The sequence below is a fragment of the Boleophthalmus pectinirostris genome, unplaced genomic scaffold, assembly GCF_026225935.1.
Source record: "Boleophthalmus pectinirostris isolate CB_2022bp ecotype Guang Dong unplaced genomic scaffold, ASM2622593v1 HiC_scaffold_11, whole genome shotgun sequence".
In the NCBI taxonomy this organism is placed as follows: Eukaryota; Metazoa; Chordata; class Actinopteri; order Gobiiformes; family Gobiidae; genus Boleophthalmus; species Boleophthalmus pectinirostris.
This window is the reverse complement of record NW_026570994.1, coordinates 18,155,770-18,177,302: the sequence shown is the minus strand read 5'-3', so window position 1 is coordinate 18,177,302 and position 21,533 is coordinate 18,155,770. Positions and strand designations below refer to the sequence as shown.

At 40.7% G+C, this 21,533-nt stretch overlaps 1 protein-coding gene across 3 annotated transcripts; it reads left to right on the top strand.

The window, feature by feature from the left end:
• Window positions 1–1,106: 1,106 nt before the first annotated feature.
• On the top strand, window positions 1,107–13,800 carry LOC129412284 (uncharacterized). Of its 3 annotated transcripts, none has more exons than XM_055165600.1 (11): window positions 1,107–1,172; window positions 2,024–2,081; window positions 3,158–3,333; window positions 4,519–4,657; window positions 5,696–5,850; window positions 7,753–7,838; window positions 10,256–10,335; window positions 10,419–10,547; window positions 12,215–12,277; window positions 12,726–12,785; window positions 13,347–13,800. In XM_055165600.1, exons 1-11 carry the CDS (start codon window positions 1,170–1,172, stop codon window positions 13,520–13,522), a joined length of 1,125 nt encoding a protein of 374 aa, XP_055021575.1. In that variant the 5' UTR covers window positions 1,107–1,169; the 3' UTR covers window positions 13,523–13,800. The 3 variants fall into 3 exon arrangements, with proteins under 3 accessions (XP_055021575.1, XP_055021560.1, XP_055021565.1); XM_055165585.1 differs by having other exon boundaries at window positions 7,696–7,838; XM_055165590.1 differs by lacking the exon at window positions 1,107–1,172 and having other exon boundaries at window positions 2,015–2,081; window positions 7,696–7,838.
• Window positions 13,801–21,533: the final 7,733 nt, after the last annotated feature.

Sequence of the window (21,533 nt, the reverse complement as noted above, 5' to 3'; positions counted from 1 at the left end):
TCACATTTTGGGCTAAACCAGAACTGATTTTATTTATTTATTTGAGACAGTGCACAATTTTTGCATTAAACTTAACAGGAGAGATGTTTGTACATCAGGTTGTAGCATCAGTGTTAATTTCCACCTGTCGTCCCTGGGCAGGTTCATTGATTGATTGTATTTAACTGACCTTGACTATCAACTGTTCTGGAGACCTGGAGCATGTTTTGGGTTAATGGGGAAAACCAGAGGAAACCATCCAGACACGAGGAGAAACATGCAAACTCCACACAGAAAGGCCCAGGCGACCCAGGGATCGAACTTAGAACCTTCTTGCTGTGAGGTATGAGTGCTAGCCACTCAGCCACCGTTCTGGTTTAGACCTGGTTTAGTCCTGGTTTGGTCCTGGTTCAGACCTGGTTTTAGTTCTGGTTTAGTCCTGTTTAGTCCTGGTTCAGACCTGGTTTAGTCCTGGTTTAGTCCTGGTTCAGACCTGGTTTAGTCCTGGTTCAGACCTGGTTTAGTCCTGGTTCAGACCTGGTTTTAGTTCTGGTTTAGACCTTGTTTAGTCCTGGTTCAGACCTGGTTTAGTCCTGGTTTAGACCTGGTTTAGTCCTGGTTCAGACCTGGTTTAGTTCTGGTTTAGTCCTGGTTTAGTTCTGGTTTAGTCCTGGTTCAGACCTGGTTTTAGTTCTGGTTTAGACCTGGTTTAGTCCTGGTTCAGACCTGGTTTAGTCTTGGTTTAGATTCAGTTAAGGCCCTGGTTTAGTCCCAGTTTATTCCTAGTTTAGTCTTGGTTTAGCCCTGTTTTAGTCTTTTTTTTTTTTTTTTTTTTTTTGCACAAGCACAAAGAATTTTGAATAAATATCTAACCAAAAATTAGTTTTATTTAGCTTTTTTCTTTACAAAAAATTCCATATTTCATACTTCATACATCTGCTGTCTTTTTCTGAATGTATATCAAACGTAAAAAGTAGCAAAAATAGAGAAAAAAAGAAAAACCTTTGACTGCTAGTGTGAGTTTAATATGTCGAGTTGTTCCCACAGGAAGTACACGCATGACCCTTTCACAATAAAAACGCGAGTTTGGAGTGTAATGGGAGAAGAGGCTGCACTAGGCGTCTGCTCCTGGTAATACCACCACTGGGACTTCTAACCTGTTCTTTTTGGACTAAATAAATCTGGTTAACATGGTAAGAATTGCATTTTTATTCATTTTTCATACCGTTTCACTTAACTTTATTTGCGCACACTTTTATTTTGCAAAACCCATCAACTTTAATTCATTTCAGACAATAAATAAAACAAACGCGTGCAAATTACGCTTAAAACTGCGTGAAAAGTGCATGTAAACGTCCTCTAGTCGCTTGTGTGCATGGTGATGTTTCCCTGGAATGTTCCGTGGTGTGACTTTAAACATTTCCGCTGTGCTTTTATTCATTACAGGTGTTTCTGTTGCTCAAAAATACAACAATTCCTTCTGCAAATGCTCGTTTTTTTAATCTACGTTGTGGAAATTTCTAGACGAAGCAATAACAACACTTCCACGGGGACGAGCGAGCAGGTGGCGGACCCGCTACCAGAAATGTTACGGAATGCTGCTTTAATTTAGCTTTTAAATAGTCAAAATATTAAACATGTTAATAGCTGTGTCGTTAAGGTGTCGCTTGTCAAATTCCGCTGTACACCGTCTATTTTTACCGTGAACGTGTATCTGGATTTGTTGCATGTATGTACAGGCTGCAATCTGAGAAAGGAGCGAGCCGGCCGAACGCACGTTAAAGCCGCATTGTGTAACTTTTCTGGCGCGCGCTGGAATGTTTCGCGGCGTGGCACGTGACGGGTCAGACAGGTGTGTTTTTCTACGTGTTTTTTTTTTTTTTTTTTTTTTTAGAGCTATACACGTGAGGCGGAGCTGTTTAATGTCACGCTGTGGAACGTACGAAGCAAAAAGTTACGCAGTGTAGCTTTAAAGTGCCTTATTGTTGTACATGGGAGTTTTTGCTTTTGTCTTTCTTTCTTTTTTCTTTTTTTTTTTTTGCAGAAAATGACTCAGATCTGGATGTTAGCGCTGCTCTTCTGTTGTGGCTCGGTTTACTCTGGTGAGTTTGTGCGTAATTTTTGTTCAAAATGTAGATGAAAAGATTTTGAGTTAGTTTAGACCTCTTTTAGACCTGGTTTAGACCTGGTTTAGACCTGGTTTAGACATGGTTTAGACCTCTTTTAGACCTGGTTTAGACATGGTTTAGACCTCTTTTAGACCTGGTTTAGACCTGGTTTAGTCCTGGTTTAGACCTGGTTTAGCCCTGGTTTAGACCTGGATTGTACCTGGATTAGTCCTGGTTTAGACCTGGTTTAGTCCTGGTTTAGACCTGGTTTAGTCCTTGTTTAGACCTGGTTTAGTTCTGGTTTAGACCTGGATTGTACCTGGATTAGTCCTGGTTTAGTCCTGGTTTAGACCTGGTTTAGTCCTTGTTTAGACCTGGTTTAGTCCTGGTTTAGACCTGGTTTAGACCTGGTTTAGACCTGGTTTAGCCCTGGTTTAGACCTGGATTGTACCTGGATTAGTCCTGGTTTAGTCGTGGTTTAGACCTGGTTTAGTTCTGGTTTAGACCTGGATTGTACCTGGATTAGTCCTGGTTTAGTCCTGGTTTAGACCTGGTTTAGTCCTTGTTTAGACCTGGTTTAGTCCTTGTTTAGACCTGGTTTAGTCATGGTTTAGTCCTAGTTTAGACCTGGTTTAGACCTGGTTTAGTCCTGGATTGTACCTGGTTTAGACCTGGTTTAGTCCTGGTTTAGTCATGGTTTAGTCCTGGTTTAGTCCTAGTTTAGACCTGGTTTAGACCTGGTTTAGTCCTGGATTGTACCTGGTTTAGACCTGGTTTAGTCCTGGTTTAGTCCTGGATTGTACTTGGTTTAGACCTGGATTAGTCCTGGTTTAGACCTGGTTTAGTCCTGGTTTAGTCCTGGTTTAGATCTGGTTTAGTCCTGGTTTAGTTCTGGTTTATTCCTAGTTTAGTCCCAGTTTAGCCCTGTTATACTCCTGGTTTAGATCTGATTTAATCCTAGTTTAGCCCTGGTTTAGTCCTGGTTTAGTCCTGGTTTAGTCCTGGTTTAGCCTGGTTTAGTCCTGGTTTAGTCCTGGTTTAGTCCTCACTTTCTCCTTTCTCTCTCTCAGCTCCAGACGTGCCCCAGTCCATCCACATGACGGTTCCTTATGGACAGACGGTCGTTCTGCCGTGCAACGGTTCGGCGTTAGTGGGTGAGAAGGACCCGGAGGTGTTCTGGGAGGCCATGGGCAGCGACGTGTTGACGATAATCGGAGGAGACGTGATCGTACAGGAAAGATACGAGGTCAGACTAATACAGGATCGCTCTAACTTACAAAATCCACTTTCTTTTTTTACTTTCTGCCATGTTATAATGTTGTTCCCTCATCGAAAACACGACTGAAGAGGTTTTAGAGTCATCCGTGCATGTTTGAGTAATCTAGAGATCTCTCCTAGACCCTATTCAAACCCTCCTTACCATTAACTGTAAGATTCTGTACGAGGCTCCGCCCACAAGCCTGGTTTAGGCTTGGATTGTACCTGGTTTAGACCTGGTTTTAGACCTGGTTTAGTCCTGGTTTAGACCTGGTTTAGTCCTGGTTTAGTGCTGGTTTAGACCTGGTTTAGTCCTGGTTTAGACCTGGATTGTACCTGGTTTAGACCTGGTTTAGTCCTGGTTTAGACCTGGTTTAGTGCTGGTTTAGTCCTGGTTTAGACCTGGTTTAGTGCTGGTTTAGTCCTGGTTTAGACCTGGTTTAGTCCTGGTTTAGTCCTGGTTTAAACCTGGATTGTACCTGTTTAGACCTGGTTTAGTGCTGGTTTAGTCTGGTTAGACCTGGTTTACCTGGTTTAGACCTGGTTTAGTCCTGGTTTAGACCTGGTTTAGTGCTGGTTTAGTCCTGGTTTAGACCTGGTTTAGTGCTGGTTTAGTCCTGGTTTAGACCTGGTTTAGTCCTGGTTTAAACCTGGATTGTACCTGGTTTAGACCTGGTTTAGTGCTGGTTTAGTCCTGGTTTAGACCTGGTTTAGACCTGGTTTAGTCCTGGTTTAGACCTGGATTGTACCTGGTTTAGACCTGGATTGTTTCCTCATCACATACACATCTGAAGAGGTTTTAGAGTCATCCATGCATGTTTGAGCAATCTAGAGATCTCTCCTGGACCCTATTCAAACCCTCCTTATCACTAATTGTAAGATTCTGTACGAGGCTCCGCCCACAAGCCTATGTCTCCCACAAGATAATTCTCCATAAATATACAAAAACATGAAACAAAACTGTACACAACTTCACAAACCTGGTGTGATGTGCAGTAGTTTTGTCCACAACTGTATGAATAATATTATCGTATTCATATTCAGACAAGTAAGTGTAACTGAGTCAAGTTACAACAGACAGAGACGTGCCTCTAGTTAGCGTCACACCCCCAGGTAACGCTGATGAGCATTTCAGTGTGTTGTTTATTAATAGATGGTGTTTGATTGTGTCCAGGGCCGTGCGAGTGTGTCAGATCCGTCGGGAGTGGACTGGTCTCTGGTCTTGGACTCGGTGCGTCTCAGTGACAAAGACATGTACGAGTGCATCTGGAGAGGCAGGAGGACCCTGTCTACAGTGTGGCTCAATGTGGAATGTAAGAACACTCACGAGCAGGACTGCACACTATACACTGCACATGAAGAGAACCATACCATACCAACTTTATTTATAAAGCACTTTTAAAACTTTACAGTTGGCCAAAGTGCTGCACACAAACACAGAACAGACAATGATAATCGCAGTAGAATAAAATACACAGTACAAAGGCTGCGTTCAGACTGCAGCCTGAAGTGACCCAAATCCGATTTTTTGGCCCCTGTGTTCCTGTATCTGATCTTTTAATGACAGTCTGAACGACACAGATCCGATTTTTTCAAATGCGACCCAGGACACTTCGATATGTGCTCCTAAAACCGAACCATATCTGATCTTTTGACATGCGACTTCAGTGTGAACGGCCAAAGCGCATTCATCCGACCTACGCTTTATCAACAAGCCACAAACGTCACTCTTCTGTGCTGAAGTAGGCGAAAATTGTTAATCGTGTCTCCAGTGCACATGTGGGACACTTTCGGGCCATTTACTGTTCACATTGGAGATCACATACAAGTCGCATTTAATTGGAAATGTGATCGACCTCGCAAAAACATCGGATTTCACAAAAAAATCTGAATTGAGCATTAAGCATGTTTCCACTTTTGAAATGTGTGTATTCGTTTTTCAGTTTTCTCTCAAACGTGTGTAGAATCCCTCAGTCGTCCAGGTAGAATAGTAGAAAAGTAAAGGAGAAATTTAATTTGCCAATTGGACAAAGTTTTTTTTTTTTTTTGGTCTCAAATTTTAAAGCTCCAGGACTTGTTACGATCTGTACTTTTAAAACATAATATCACAAATCTTGTCAAATCTTTTTTGCCACAGTGCAGTATGTAACCTTTCTGACACCTGCTTGTTTCCATGGAGATGTGATTTGCCTAAAAGTTCAACAGTATAGTATTAAACACGGTGATATCTATGAATATTTACTTTTTTTTTTTTAGCAAAACAGGAACTCCAGATTTAAATCTAATTATTTCCTATATGATCTTTCTAATATGTGTTTTTGTTTTGTTTTGTTTTTCTTCCTGGTCGTCAGATCCAAAGGTGGACCCGGTGTTGGAGGTGTATTCCCACAATGAAACAGTGACCCTGCCCTGTTACCTGGACCTGCCCAGAAACCAGCGCCCCGAAGACCTCAATGTTTGGTGGGAGAAAGATGGCATTGTCCTATTGCGACGGGAAAAGAATATGGTACAAAATAAGAAAATAGGGCTAGACCTGTGATTTTTTTAATTGTACTGTTGAAAAAGTTCCTTATGAGTTGATTTTGTCTTAGATTAAGGCTCCTATATTACGCTAAATTGACTCTTGTGAGCTTTAAGTCCTGTTATAATGTTGTTACCTCCTTTAAAAACAGACCTGGAGTTGTGTTTTGTTTCATTCACACATGTTTGAGTAACACTTTATTATTAGTCTGTCTACATCTCCAAAGCTCAAAATGCTCTGATCCACCTTCAGGAGTTCCCCAGGGCTCTGTTCTTGGGCCAGTCCTCTTTTCGTTGTACCTCCTGCTGTTGATATATCTGTCTTTTTACTGCTCAAGAAAATCAACAAACACAATCAGACATAGCAACCTGGTCCCTCATGAGGCGTCGGTGGGGTCAGTTCATCACCACAGAAGCAGTTTATGAGGAGCCCAGCCCATATTACATGATCATTATATCCACAATGTAATGTGTGTATCTGTACAGGCCCATGAACATTTGTGTGATATTGGTCGCACATGAGAACGTCTGTGTCCGTATATGTTAGTTCTGTGTAGAGGTGTGCAGAAAATATCAAAACATCCATATATCGTATCGTTCAATGTGATGATACAGTATCAGTATCGGGGGCTGCTGTATCGATATATCGCCAAGAGTATTTTTCTGTATATTTTGTTACAGCGCTTCAGTTTTGCTAGATGAAGGAAACTCTTTTTTGTGCAACACATTGGACATTTTCACTGTTTTGAGGAGTAAAATGTGTTTGTTTCATGTGAACTTTGCACAGTGGTTTATGAAGTGGTTTAACAAAGACTTGTGTGACAGCGATGATTTAGACATTATTTTTTATTGAACCATGTCGAATTGATTTGAAATATATCGTATCAAATCCTAAGATCACTTTATCGAGGTATGTATCGTATCATGGCCTGTGTATCGAGATATGTATCGTATCGGCAACTTCTTAATGATACCCAGCCCTAGTTGTGTGACTGTAGATCAGTGTGTTGTGTGTCACCAGAAGAAGAAGAAATGGAAATTATTTTAATTCCAATTAGAATTTTAACGGCTACACTGAAAGAGAAAGGAACTGTTATAATTAGTGATTATCTCGAAAACTGAATATTTTATTACACAGATGCATAGAATTATAAATAGATAATATTTTTTATGAGATTTTGAGTCCACTCTCATTGCTCGAGCTCGATCCTTCGTGGAGTTATGACCAAAAACACATATTTGACCTTGGTTACCTTCAAGTGACCTTGACCGGTTTCAATCTGTAACATCCAGTGTTGCTCCGGTTATGTGTGTGACAACCTGTGTGATGATTGGGTGAATATTTTAGCCACAGATGGTTCAGAAATTGCCAAAAGTGCCGATCCTTTATAATGGCGTGACCTTTCAATTGACCCGTGTGACCTCAAATGACCTCGGATCGTCACCAAAAAAAAATGTTGCGGCATCGGGCACGGGGGGCTTCACCCACGTACCAAATTTGATGACAATCGGTCCATAAATGTCGGAATTAACGTGGACACACACACACAGACAAAAAAAAAAGTTAATAACAGCTCTCTGACACCCCTGCTGAAAAAAAAGTAGATCACATCAAGGCTCATGAATGTTTAAAATTTGAATGAGTCCAAACTGGAAATTGATGTTTTTAAACCAAGCATGTCTAATTATTTTCAGTTTGAGTGAAATATGCAGGGTTTGTGTGTTCAACATGTGTGAATGAATCATAACAAAAATCAGAAAATAGTGTAATATGAGCCCTTTAAACTGTTTGTGCATTATTCTTACTCATCATGTCATTCTTCTTTTGTAGGTCAGCATATTTATGGATAACTATCTCAGCTTGTATGACAATGAAAGTTTTTTACAGCTACAAAACATTGACAAGTTTCATCTCATCTTAACACAAGAAATGATATTTGGGGATTCAGAGTACAACTGCTGGTACCGAACCAAGTAAGATCCGCTTTAGAGATGTGTTTTAAAAGAGCTGTACCTTCAAAACGTCTTAAAAATGTGGGAAAAAAACAGAACTATCAGAACTTCATTTTAAACAGTTTGCAGTGTTTTAAAGTTATTCCTCACTTACATTTTGCATTCAGAGCATCTTAATTAGTCACGGTGATGAGCTTATAAGAGCTTTTCACAACTTTGAAAGGCAGAGTAATGCTAACAAGAACTAGTATGCTAACAGTGCACTTCCCGATCGTGGGAATATAAAACTCTATATAATGACCGAAAAGGACGAGATTGCGGACACAAGCGGTCGAAATGAGTTTCCTCCGCAGGGTGTCTGGGCGCTCCCCTAGAGACAGGGTGAGGAGCTCAGTCACACGGGAGGAGCTCGGAGTAGAGCCGCTGCTCCTCCACGTCGAGAGGAGCAGCTGAGGAGGCTCGGGCGTCTGCTCCGGATGCCTCCTGGATGCTTCCCTCAGTAGGTGTTCCAGGCACGTCCCACCGGGAGGAGGCCCTGAGGAAGACCCAGGACTATGGGGCTGTCCACACAACAAAGTTTTTTAGCCAAAACGGTGAAGTGTGTATTCGTTTTGGCCTTTCGTCCACTCGAAGCCGGCATTTCGGGTGGGCGCAAACAGAGTTTTTTGAGAACGGGTTCCAGAGTGGAGAAATCTGAGAACGTCGGCGTCGCGTTGTCATGTGGACAAGCAAACTGCAGCTTTTGGAAAATGATGATGTCACAATCCCGTCATCTCCAGGGTCCTCCGATGCAGCGAAGTCTGCAGCCCTCGAACTGGCCTCCACAGACCACAAGTGTCACGTAAAAACAGAGGGAGGACCCAAAATGCAGGACTGCTTTAAAGTATTTAATAACAAATCCATAAATTCGAAAAATCCAAAACTCAAAACTAAACTGCCATGACACGAGATAAGATGAAACTCTGACAGAGACAATGGACCAACAAAGGACAGAGGAGAACACAGGGTATAAACGCACACAGACACAGGTGAGACACTTTAGGGCGGGGCAAACAATCAAGACAGGAATTAAAACTCAAAACTACAAGCAGACACGACAAATGTCAAAATGAAACACCAAAATGAGCAAATACAACCACTACAAACATGAACCATGACAGCAAGAGCGTTGCCAAAATGGGACAGGTGTCGCCTACGGAGCCGCTCCCATCACCCAGCAACCGAGACACACGCCAATACTAACAACACGCACCGCAGATTATGCACACGGATCAATAACAAAGACTACGTTTATACTGAAACGAATCCGCGTGTCACTGTATCAGAAACGATCTGCAACCAGACACGTCGTTTCTGTATCCGCAAGTCTTCCCTATCCACGCAGCTCTGTGCAACCGCATGGATAATTAGCATAAACTAAGCGCTCAAAAAACACTGATCCGGAACGTGTGTTCAACCCGCAAAGAAGAAAGAAAAATCCAGGAGCGTTGTCGTGTGGACGTAGCCAATGTCTCTCGACTGGGCTGGGAACGCCTTGGGGAGGAGCTGGAGGAAGTGTCTTGGGTGAAGGAAGTCTGGGAGTCACTGTTTAGGCTGCTGCCCCCGCGACCCGGCCCCGGTTAAGCGGAAGAAAACGGATGGATGGAAAACTCTACATAATTAGATGCAAAAAGAACAGAGCAAACTTATTTTGACCTCAAGAGCTGAAAAAAAAAGCTCAAATACAAATAAAAACTCTAACACAGACCCTTTAAAGAGCTGCTTAGACTTATTATACCAGTCCAAGTGCACCGTTAGCATGCTAGTTCTTAGCTTTGCCGTGACAGTTTGGTGTCTGAAAGTTGCGAAAAGCTCTTAATAAACTCATCATGGTGAATAATTAGGATGTTCTGAATCCATAAGGTAAAAAAAACTTTTGGACCACTGCAAACTAATTCTGTTTTTCACATTTTTAAGACAGTAAAAGTCAGACACAGCTCCTTTTAATTATTTAACTTTAACTATTTGTCCATCATTTTTCATTCATGCTTTATTAATCAGTAAAGTGTAATAAATATAAAGTATTTGTTTTTGTTTGTTTCGTTGAGGATTATTTGTTGACACTTAAAGGTGCATCGTGTAACTTTTCTGGCCACCTTCTTTGCTTGTTACTGGGCTTGGTATGTCCCACAGTACGGCATTAAGACTCTATTCAGTCTTGGTTTAACTGGAGGAGTTTTGATCGTTCAGAAACGCCTCGGGCTCGCCTCTCCACCGAGCTGATCTGTACCTCGGCCTGCCTGTCTGTACGGAGATAGATACGTTTAATGCCATGAACTGTTAAACGCCCTGCCCAGGAAAAGTGACACGGTGCTTCTTTTAAGCTCTGAATTTATCATTTTGACTTACTTATTATTTTATTTTACCTTTTTTTTATTTTATTTTGTTTTACTTCACAGGGCGACAGAAGCACCGAGGCCCGGCATACCTGGAACTATTACCGTCATTTTAAAGGAGGCGTTTGATATTGAAGAATTCGGTAAAAACCCACAAGTTTTTATGATCAGAATCACTTTTTTTTAAACACATTTTATTTATTCTCTTCTTCTTTATTCTCGCCAGACAACTCAGAAAATTCCACAGAAGAAGGCGGCAGCGCTCTGTACTGGACCACGACGTTCGAGAGCTCGGAGGAAACTACCACAAATGAAATCCCAGTGCTATTAGACACAGTCACTCTGCCCACGGAAGGTAACGCAACACATTGGTACTTTGGCGACGTTCCCTGGGGGTGTGACGCTAACTGTAAGCACTGCTCTGTCTGAGGCTTAATTTAACACAAGAGTTGGTTTAGTTGGAGCTACAAAAGGTGAGCAAGTCTCCTACACATGAGGTGACCAGATTTTCAGAATAAAAAACTGAGAACAATTTTTGGTGGTTGGTAAAAGAAAACTGTTCTGCACTCGGCCCATTCATGACGAACATGTGAGTCAGTATAGTCACATTTTCTTTGGTTTTGGTCGTTTTTAAGCAGCTTTTCTGTATTTTACCTAAACAAGTCACAATTTATGTCTCTTTACTGTTGGCAGGGATCAGATCAAAATTGGTCAAAAATAGAGACACCTGGGATGTTTCTTGCATAAAACTGCGACAAAATCAATGGTTTTGGATAAATGTGCTGGGACAGAGGACACAGGGCTGAAAACTGGGACAGTCCCGGTGTGGTACAGGATTTTGAGCCCGTGGTGAGGTGACCCCGGGGTCACCATACCATATAGATGTGACCCCCCATATATGACACCCCTATGAAAATCTATATTTTATTAATAAACAACTTGAATATTAATACTATATGTGCAAATTAAAACATATTGACATATTTAACCCCCCAATATGTTTATTATAGTTATTATGATGTAAAGTAAGAAGTAATGTTAGTTGAATATTGACAATGATCTATTACAGGCATGTCCAAACTACGGCCCGTGGACCAAATGCGGCCCTCAGACAAATTTTTTTTGGCCCTAAGGTTTCCAGGTGAATTGGCCCATCAATTAAAAATAATTTTTTTACTGCAATTTTTTTTGAAAATCTACCTTGATAAAGCTAATATTTAATATTTAATGTGTGATTTTAAGGATCTTAGCCTGAATAAAGGACTGATGGATCATTCTAACGTGTTAAACATGTACGTATTTCAATTATTCACTGTATTGAGCACTAGTCTACGGCCCTCAGCTTTGTCTGTGTTTAGATATGTGGCTCTTGATGAAAAAAGTTTGGACTTCCCTGATCTATTCTATTTAAAGGAGGTCAAAATCCTACGGCTATAGAAAGCTGACCCCCCCAATATGTTTATTACAGTCAGATACTTTCAAGTGGCTCACCTACATACGTTACATTTACACAAAATACCAAGTTGTTATCCATCAAAACATTCCTTAAAATACCTTAAAAGAAACTGAATATGTAGCAATATATAATAAAAGTAAATTACATGAGAAATAATGATCAGATAAGTAACTACTAAAGAAAAAGGGGAGTCAAAATCCCATAGGGGGGTCACTTTACTATAGTGGTATGTTGTCAATATACTATGGGGGTCAAAATACTATCTCATACCGGGTCAAAAGGGACATCTGGTCACACTTTTCACACATAAAATTACAGTCACATGAACACTCGTACTGATCACAGACTCCTGAAAATGTGTTCTTTAAGTCTTTTTTTTTCAAACAATCTTGAAACTTTTTTGGCTGCGTTTGCTCACGTGTGCATCATGGCAGCTTTTAAACCGTCTGCCATACATACACATACATGTAGAACACCCCCAGCGCGATGTCACTGCAAAGTATCAGCTCTATCCCAACTGGATAATAAATAAACTCATGAACGTATAAATACTTTTTTGATTTCAGTAAGTACAGAGTCTTTGCCGATGGAAGCCTACGACGAAACAGTTACTACATTTCCTGACCAAGGTGAGATAAATATTAATTAAAGTAAAATAACTTGTTGCACAGTACTAATCTAATCTAAATACTAAAGGTGCACTACTTTGTCTGGAATGTTCCACAGTAGGGCATTAAACAGGCCAAGTTACAGGTCAGATTTTGTGTAGAGGCGAACTTGCGGGAACGTAAAATTTCAAGATATTTTCGAGCTACACAAACACCTGGAATTGAATAAATGCGAAATACGTTTGATCTCATACCGTGAAACATTCCTGGCAAAGCTGTGACATCTCCATGGAGACGAGCAGGTGGTGAGAAAAGTTACACAGTGCACCTTTAGTATAAAAACTATCAAATTTAATCAATACTCATGAAATTTTAATCACGAGTTTGTTTGTTTTTTCTGCAATCAGCTGATCTGACCCCGTGTTTTAATTTATAAAATATGTTTGCTTATTTTGGTGTTTAATTTTAGTAAGTTCAGAGTTTTTGTCAGTGGAAGCGGAAGAGGGAACAGCTGCCGTTCCAGAAGAAGGTGAGAGAAAATATTAATGAAAAATAGTTTGACTTTTATTACAAAATGTCCAAACTTAAAGGCTCTATACTTGATTTTTACCGTCTTAAAACGTGAAAAAACAGTTTGCAGTGGTCCAAAGTTATTCCTCATTTACCTTACATATTCAGAGCATCTGCAACTAGCATGGTAACCACACACTTCCTGATTCTCTGACAATAAAACACTTAATAACCAGATACAGACTTATTTTGACCTCAAGGTGTATTATCTCACTTCTGAGGGTCTGTGGAGTGGAGGGTCTGCTACTTACTTGTTATTTTTTTGCATGGAATGTTCCGCAGTAGGGCATTAAACGTATCTGTCTTGCTTTTGTTCAATTGCAGGTGTTTTAGAGCTCAAAAAAACATGAATTCGTACCATTTGGAAGCTTGCCTCTCCGTAGATCTGACCGTTAACCTGTCTCCTTTGTGGTTACCAAGTTTATTTCAAGGCAAAACAGTGATATCTCCATGGAAACGAGAAGTTACACAGTGCAACTTTAACATAATCACGTTTTAATATTTGTTTTATTTTCTCCAGATCTCCCTGATGACCCGGAGGACTCGGAGGTCTCGGAGGACTCGGAGGACTCGGAGGACTCGGAGGAGACTGTCGACTGGTCAGACTTCCCGTGGGTTCGGATCGGTCTAATCGCTGGAGTATTATTGGTCACCGCGTTCTCGCTTTGCATTCTGGGACTTCTGCATAAACTTTAGGACAAACCGGGACTCGCTGTTTTCATCTACGGACCTCATTTTGACTAAACCAACGTCTTCTTCCCGTTCGGAGAATCGGTTTAGTTTGAATTTTATCGGGAATACACTCACTGCTCAATTGCGAATTTGCTTGAGAACTGAACCTTAAACCTTTTCGTTTCGAGGCAGAACACTAACCACCGTGTTAAACTAAAACTATTTTAATCTGGTATATTTCCTTTGTGTTATATTACGCAAAACTGACTCTTGTGAGCTTTAAGTCGTGTTATAATGTCGTTTCCTCCTCAAAAACAGACCTGGAGTTGTGTTTTGTTTCATTCACACATGTTTGAGTGACTCTTTATTATGAGTCTGTCTACATCTCCGAAGCTCAAAATGCTCCGCTCCACCTTGTGATGTCATGAAGTGCTAGTTTTCATGTTAACAGCTACGTTTTAACTTCAGTACATCGGCAATTCCAGTGGCTGAAATGATCCAAATGATTCTAGTGAAAGTGTTTAAAATAGAGTTTAAAAACACAGTGGAGCACTTCCTGTATTACCACGTGACATCACAAGGTGGAACAGGGTGTTTTCTATTTGAGAAAAATCTGCAGGGTTTGTTGTGTGTTAATTAAACATGTGTGAATGAAACAAAACACAACTCCAGGTCTGTTTGTGATGAAGCAACAACATTATAACATAGATCAGAAAATAAACTAATATCAGTCCTTTAAGGAGCTTTTCAAAAATGTGTATTTTGAAATATTAAAATAACAAAATTTGAATTGGGCTGTACTCATTATTTATTCATTTAATACAGTAAAACTAGTTATGCCCTAGTGTAGGTATGTTGTATTAGCAGCTCTGTTCAGACTGCAGCCTGAAGTGACCCAAATCCAATTTTTTGTCCTCTGTGTGACCTGTATCGGATCTTTTAATGACAGTCTGAACGACACAGATCCAATTTTTTCAAATGCGACCCAGGCCATTTGGAGATGTGGTCCTAAAACCGATACATATCTGATCTTTTGACATGCGACTTCAGTCTGAACGGCCAAAGCGCATTCATCCACCTACACTTTATCAACAAGCCACAAATGTACACAAACGTTCTTCTCGTCCTATGAAAATTGTTAATGAACTCCGTGTCACTGAAGTGAAGCACATCACTATCCCACCACTCTCGGCTACGTCTCTGCATCCACACGTTCCTTTCAACGGACTGTCCCACAAAACACCACGGCCAAAAACCTCGTCCTTCTCCTTCTCAGTCTCCTCCTTAAAACAAGTAAGTTGTTCATGTTTTGGCTCCGGTACGAGAGGAACTTTAAAATCTCCAGGTGCTCGATGCTGCGTCCATGTTTGGACAACTTCCGTAAACACAGAGCACGCTCGCTGTGGTTGACGTCGTCGTGTCTCCAGTGTCACATGCGGGACACTTTTGGGCCATTTAATGTTCACACTGGAGTCACATACAAGTCGCATTTAATTGGAAATGTGAACGACCTCGCAAAAACATCGGGTTTCACAAAAAAAATCTGAATTGAGCATTAAGCCCTGCAGTCTGAACATAGCCTATGTGTCAAAATGAGACACTAGCCAGAATTTTTGCTGTCCATAAACCAGAAAGTAAGGCTGGTTAGCATGCTAGTTGTTGTCTGTGTAATCGCTTTTTCATCCAGGTGTTGTCCACGCTAGTTGTTTGCATCAAGGTGATGACAAAACTCCGCTCTGGTCTTCTGAAAATTGTGAAAACTCATCATCAGCAAAAGGTAAGTGAGGAAGAACTTTGGACCACTGCAAACTGCTTTAAATGAACTAGTTCTGTGTTTTTCACGTTTTTAAAAACACTTTTTAATCAAACTCTTCCCAAACTAATGAAACAGAATCCTGGCACTAAGTATTTTTAAGAAAGCTTCTACAAATGCACATGTTATTATTCCTGCAGAAAGTCAAATAAGTTTATTTTTACTGGCTCCCTATTAAAGGTACACTGTGTAACTTTTCGGATGGGGGTCCGTCGCCTGCTTGTTTCTATGGTTACATCATTGCTCTGGCTGGAATGTTCCACAGTGTGACTTTAAACAGCTCTACTTTACATTTATTTATTCGATTACAGGCAGTTTTATAGCTCAAAATTAACTAGAAAAACAGGCGTTCTGACTGTGAGCGGCATTGCCTCTCCGCAGATCTGATCTGTAACTCAGTCCGGTTTGGTGTCCATGAACACGGAAGGGTTTAAAGCCACATTGTGAAACATTTCAGACAGAACGAAAACATCTCCATGAAGAAAAGTGACACAAAGCAACCTCAAAAAAACCTCAAAAGGATTAGAAATAACTGAATCTCTATTAAAATTTGATTCATTTCCGAGTCTTATTTTGTTATTTTTTTCTCTTGAAACTTTTATTTTGGTGATCTGTGCTGTGACTCTGATGTACAGAATGAAAACTGATCCAGAACCCCGTCTGTGCCAAACTATGTGAAGACCTCTGTGTATCTGCACATGAGCCACTCCCTCAAATCACAAATTAATTTTAGATTTTCAATTACAACTTAAAAAAAAAAAAATGAAAGTGCATGTGGCAGGTTTGGACGATTTTCTTTTTTCTACTTAATTTAGTCGAATAATACTTGTTTTAGATCATAATATTCATAGTTTTACACCAAATAAGAAGCAGTTTGTGAAGAAAAGTTGAAAAATATATTGAAAAAACACAGAAAGTAGAGAGTTGAAGAACAAAATATAGGCTTACAAAACAAATTTTTCTGAAATGATTTCAACAAAATAAATGCGTTTTCTTATAATTTTACTTGTCAAATAATAATCTCTGTGTACGTTAAAGGAGTTTGGGTCTAAATTACGTCACGGTTGCTAGGTAACAGTTATGTAATTCCCTGATGCGGCGATGTCCTTAACTCACCTAAACCCGTCGTTTACATTCTTTAAATTGAACGGGACGTTTCGAGACGCTATATTTGCTGCTCCTAAATCTGCCGTAATAAAAATGTACCATGTAACTTCACACGAGAGTAATTTATCCAAGTATTTTTACTACTAGAGCCCGACCGATATATCGGCTGGCCGATATTATCGGCCAATATGGGCACCTGGAGACAAACATCGGCTATCGGCCGATATGCTTGCTGATATTGGGCCGATATTTCACGTGGGCATGTTATACCTTGTTATAAGAGCTTAGACTCTCTACATTATGTTCATTTAATCCAATTTATAGACAGATCGATGTCCTAATATGTGGCTCCGCATCAGTATTTATTTGCAAATGTAAATTTGTTGTCACGTAACAAAAATGTCCCTGAAACACACCCCCACGTCACTTCAATCCACGTGTGTTTGTTTACACCCGCAGCGGTGCGCAACACTGAGATTATTATTATTTTTTTCGGACAAATCGGTTTGAGTCTGGATTAAAAGGACATTTATTAGTGCAGACTTGTGATGTGAGGAGGAGCCTGTGTGAGCGGTGAGTGTTGGAAATACATCGACTTTGAAGCTAGTTTATGGTTTTGTTAGCGGTTAGCTGCTGTAGCTCCCACACATAAACAGGCTGTTTTCTATTGGCCTATTGTAAAAAGTGACTACATTGGCCATATATTACTGTTAGTGGAGTCCCTGCATCTGATACCTGTAAATTGAGCTGTGAAGTAGACGTGGAATGATCCACATTTATGGCATATAATTAATTACCCAGCGGTGCGCACCTAGTTTTTACGGCTAAAGGCTAATAGCGGTAGTTTCTTCTAGCTAGGAGTTATGGGTCGGTCAGAGATCGAAGCGGCTCTTAGATCCGGCTTTTGAAGGGAACGACGGGAAGCATGTTTCTTATTGAGGAGCCGTGTTTTCTCTTTGACTCACTTTTTCTCTTCATGCCGTCATGTAGTCCCTAGTTTGTGGAACAACACAACGGCTGAAAACGAAACGTTCAGAAATCTGCGATGTAGACATAGACAGACATTAAAAAAAGTGTTGGCAACGATTTGGCTGTAGATTGAGTAGATTTAAAGCTGGAAAAGGAGAATGTTTGGTGAATTTTATCAAGGGAAAAGACGTTATTGCCCTTCTTCTTCCTACAGGATTTGGTGCATTACATTTGTCATGACCAAATAGCAGCGATTGGTTAAATATAAAAGTACCCGCCTACCGTCGAGTGAACGAATCCTAATGCTGCGAGGTCACACGGTTTCCATCAAGTGAAACCGGCTGATGAATCAGGCTAGTACTGTGGAACACTCTAGGCCAGGCATGTCCAAACTACGGCCTGTGGGCCAAATGTGGCCCTCAGACAAATTTTTCTTGGCCCTCAGGCTTCCAGGTGGATTGGCCTATCAATTAAAAATGAACTTTTTACTGCAAGTTTTTTGAAAATCTGCCTTGATAAAGCTTTTAATAATATTTTAATATTTAGTGTGTGATTTTAAGGATTTTAGCATGAATAAAGCCTGATGGCTCATTCTAACGTGTTAAACATACACATATTTCTTTAATTCACTGTATTGATCACCAGTCTACAGCCTTCAATCCGCCCTCTGCTTCATCTGTGTTTAGAAATGTGGCCCTTGATGAAATAAGTTTGGACACCTCTGGTCTAGGCACATCTCTATGGAAACAAGCAGATGACGGACCCTCCACAGAGACAAGTTACGCAGTGCACCTTTAACTTCAAATTATAAATCCGATCTTACATCCTTGACACTTACTCTTTAAGTTTCTCTTACTTTAGTAGTAGTTTTCCAAATACTTTTTATAAAAATTACTCAAACAAGATTATTTTGAAGTAACTTGAGTAACGTTTTTGATTATTCTACCCACGTCTGTCAGTAAGTACACAAGTAAAAGTACAATTACTGCAACACTTACTTCACTTTATGGCTACACGACTTCAGTATTAGTACTATTACTCGTGTACTTACTGACGGACGTGGGTAGAATAATCAAAAACCTTACTCAAGTTACTTCAAAATAAAATTACTCAAGTAGAAGTACAAAGTAGTAAGAGTAACGTATGTGTTTAAAGTTAATCTTGTTTGAGTAATTTGTATAAAAAGTATTTGGAAAACTACAACTCAAGTAAGAGCAACTTTAAACACATACGTAACTCTTACTACTTTGTACTTCTACTTGAGTAATATTATTTTGAAGTAACTTGAGTAAGTCAGTAAGTACACAAGTAAAAGTGCAATTACTGCAACACTTACTTCACTTTAGGGCTACACTACTTCAGTATTAGTACTTTTACGATACTGTTACTGTGACTACTCTACCCGCTCTACTGCGTACTTGAGTGAGAGTATTTTTGAAGTACATTTTGAAGTACATAGCTTGGCACGTATAAGTATTTGGGCTTCTGTAAGTTGAAGCGTTGTCTTTCACATTATAAATTCCCGGTGTGTATTTTTAGCTCGCGTTAAGGTATCTGAGTGCACAGCTACGAGTGTCAGTGGGTCCACACTTCACAACCATAATATATAGATTTAAAGACACATTACGGAACTTTTCTCGCTATTTTTCTCCTGTGTTATCGCTGTAAATGTGTCCGTGTTCCTTTTTTTTTCATTTACAGATGTTTTAATTGCGAAAACAAAACAAAGAAACTAACAAAAATGTGGATTCTTACTCTGTGTTTGGGCTCGCCTCTCCACAGATCTGACCTGTAACTTGGCTCGGTGACTCAATATAAAGCACAGAAACCGTAATTATTGGACATTTTTAAAAGCCTGTCTAAATACTTAGCAAAATATCAAATTTATTACATTTCAAACTGTATTTTTAATTTATTTTTAATGATGTTATACGAAGAAAACGTCTATTCACGCTTTTATTTGTTTAATTTTCTCGAGTTTTATTCATTCTTTGTTGCGTAAAGTTTCAAATGGTCAAGTTTAGTGTATTTGTAGTTTTCTGTTTGTCCAGAAGAGGGCGCGCTACATCAAGAATACAGATTTAACATTAAACTGTCACTTAGGACGTGTTTTTATTTTATTATTACTGAAAAACGAGAAGTAATAAACATTTAAAACATGTTTATAAATCAATTTCTCTCTCTCCTCTTTTCTCCTCTCTTTTCTCCTCTCTCTCTCCTTTTTATCTCTCCTCCCTTTTGCCCCCACTCCCTTCTCTCTCTCCTCCTTCTCTTTCTTTCTTTCCTGTCTCTCTCTCTCCTCCCTTTTGCTCCTACTTCCTTCTCTCTTTCTCTCCTCTCTCCCTCCCTTATTCTTGCCTTTTGCCCCTAGTCCCTTTCTCTCTCCTCTTTTCTCCTCTCTCTTTCTCTCTCCTCTCTTTTGCCCCCACTCCTTTCTCTCTCTCCTCTCTTTCTCTGTCTCTCTGTCCTTTCTCTCCTCTCCCTCTCTCCTCTTTTCTCTCTCTCTCTCTCTCTCTCTCTCTCTCTCTCTCTCTTTCTCCTCTTCTCTCTCTTTCTCTCTCTCTCTCTCTCTCTCTCTCTCTCTTCTCTCTTTCTTCTCTTTCTGTCTCTCTCCTCTTTTCTCCTCTCTCTCATCTCTCTCCTCCCTTTTGCCCCCACTCCCTTCTCTCTTTCTCTCTCTCTCTCCTCTTTCTCCCATAATTCTCTTTCTGTCTCTCCCTCTTTCCTTTCTTTTCTCCTCTCTCTCTCTCTCTCTCTCTTTATTCTCTTTCTGTCACTCCCTCTCTCTCCTCTTTTCTCCTCTCTCTCTCATCTCTCTCCTCCCTTTTTGCCTCCACTCCTTTCTCTCCTCTTTCTCTTTTTCTCCTCTTTCTGTCTCTCCCTCTCTCTCTCCTCTTTTCTCCTCTCTCATCTCTCTCCTCTCTTTTTGCCCCAAGTCCCTCTTTTCTTTTTCTCTCTCCTCTTTTCTCCTCCCTCCTCTCTTTCTCTCTGTCTCTCCTCCCTTTTGCCCCCACTCCTTTCTTGCTCATCATCCTCTTTCTGTCTTTCTTCTCTTTCTCTCTCTCCCTCTCTCCTATTTTCTCCTCCCTCCTCTCTCTCTCCTCCCTTTTGCCCAGCTCCCTTCTCTTTCTCTCTCTCTCTTCTTTTCTCCTCTCTCTCTCTCTTTCTTCTCTTTCTGTCTCTCCCTCCTCTCCTCTTTTCTCCTCTCTCTCTTTTGCCCCCACTCCCTTCTCTTTCTCTTTCCCTCTCTCTTTTCTCCTTTCTCTCTTTCTCTGTCTCTCTCTTCTTTTCTCCTCTCTCTCTCTCCCTCTTTCTCTCTCTCTCTCTCTCCTTTCTTTCACCCCCACTCCCTTCTCTCTTTCTCTCTCTTCTTTTTTCCTCTCTCTCTTTCTCTCTCTCTCTCTCCTCTTTCTCTCTTTCTTCTCTTTCTGTCTCTCCCTCTCTCTCCTCTTTTCTCCTCTCTCTCATCTCTCTCCTCCCTTTTGCCCCCAGTCCCTTCTCTCTTTCTCTCTCTCTTCTTTTCTCCTCCCTCTCTCTCTCTCTCTCTCTCTCTCTCTCCCTTTCACCCCCACTCCCTTCTCTCTTTCTCTCTCTCTTCTTTCCTCTCTCTCCTCTCTCTCTCTCTCCTCTTTCTCTCTCCTCCTTTCACCCCCACTCCCTTCTCTCTTTCTCTCTCTCTTTTCTCTCTCCTCTCTCTCTCTCCTCTTTCCTCTCTCTCCTCTTTCACCCCCACTCCCTTCTCTCTTTCTCTCTCTTCTTTTCTCCTCTCTCTCTCTCTCCTCTTTCTCTCTTTCTTCTCTTTCTGTCTCTCCCTCTCTCCTCTTTTCTCCTCTCTCTCATCTCTCTCCTCCCTTTTGCCCCCAGTCCCTCCTCTCTTTCTCTCTCTCTTCTTTTCTCCTCCCTCTCTCTCTCTTCTTTCTCTCTCCTCCCTTTCACCCCCACTCCCTTCTCTCTTTCTCTCTCTTCTTTTCTCCTCTCTCTCTTTCTCCTTCTCTCTCTCTCCTCTTTCTCTCTTTCTTCTCTTTCTGTCTCTCCCTCTCTCTCCTCTTCTTTCTCCTCTCTCTCTTTCTCCTGTCTCTCTCTCTCCTCTTTCTCTCTTTCTTCTCTTTCTGTCTCTCCCTCTCTCTCCTCTTTTCTCCTCTCTCT

Coding starts and splice junctions, on each gene's coding strand:
- LOC129412284 (XM_055165585.1), top strand. Junction 3,334..4,518: donor TCGTACAGGAAAGATACGAG/GTCAGACTAATA, acceptor GATTGTGTCCAG/GGCCGTGCGAGTGTGTCAGA. Junction 12,278..12,725: donor TACTACATTTCCTGACCAAG/GTGAGATAAATA, acceptor GTTTAATTTTAG/TAAGTTCAGAGTTTTTGTCA.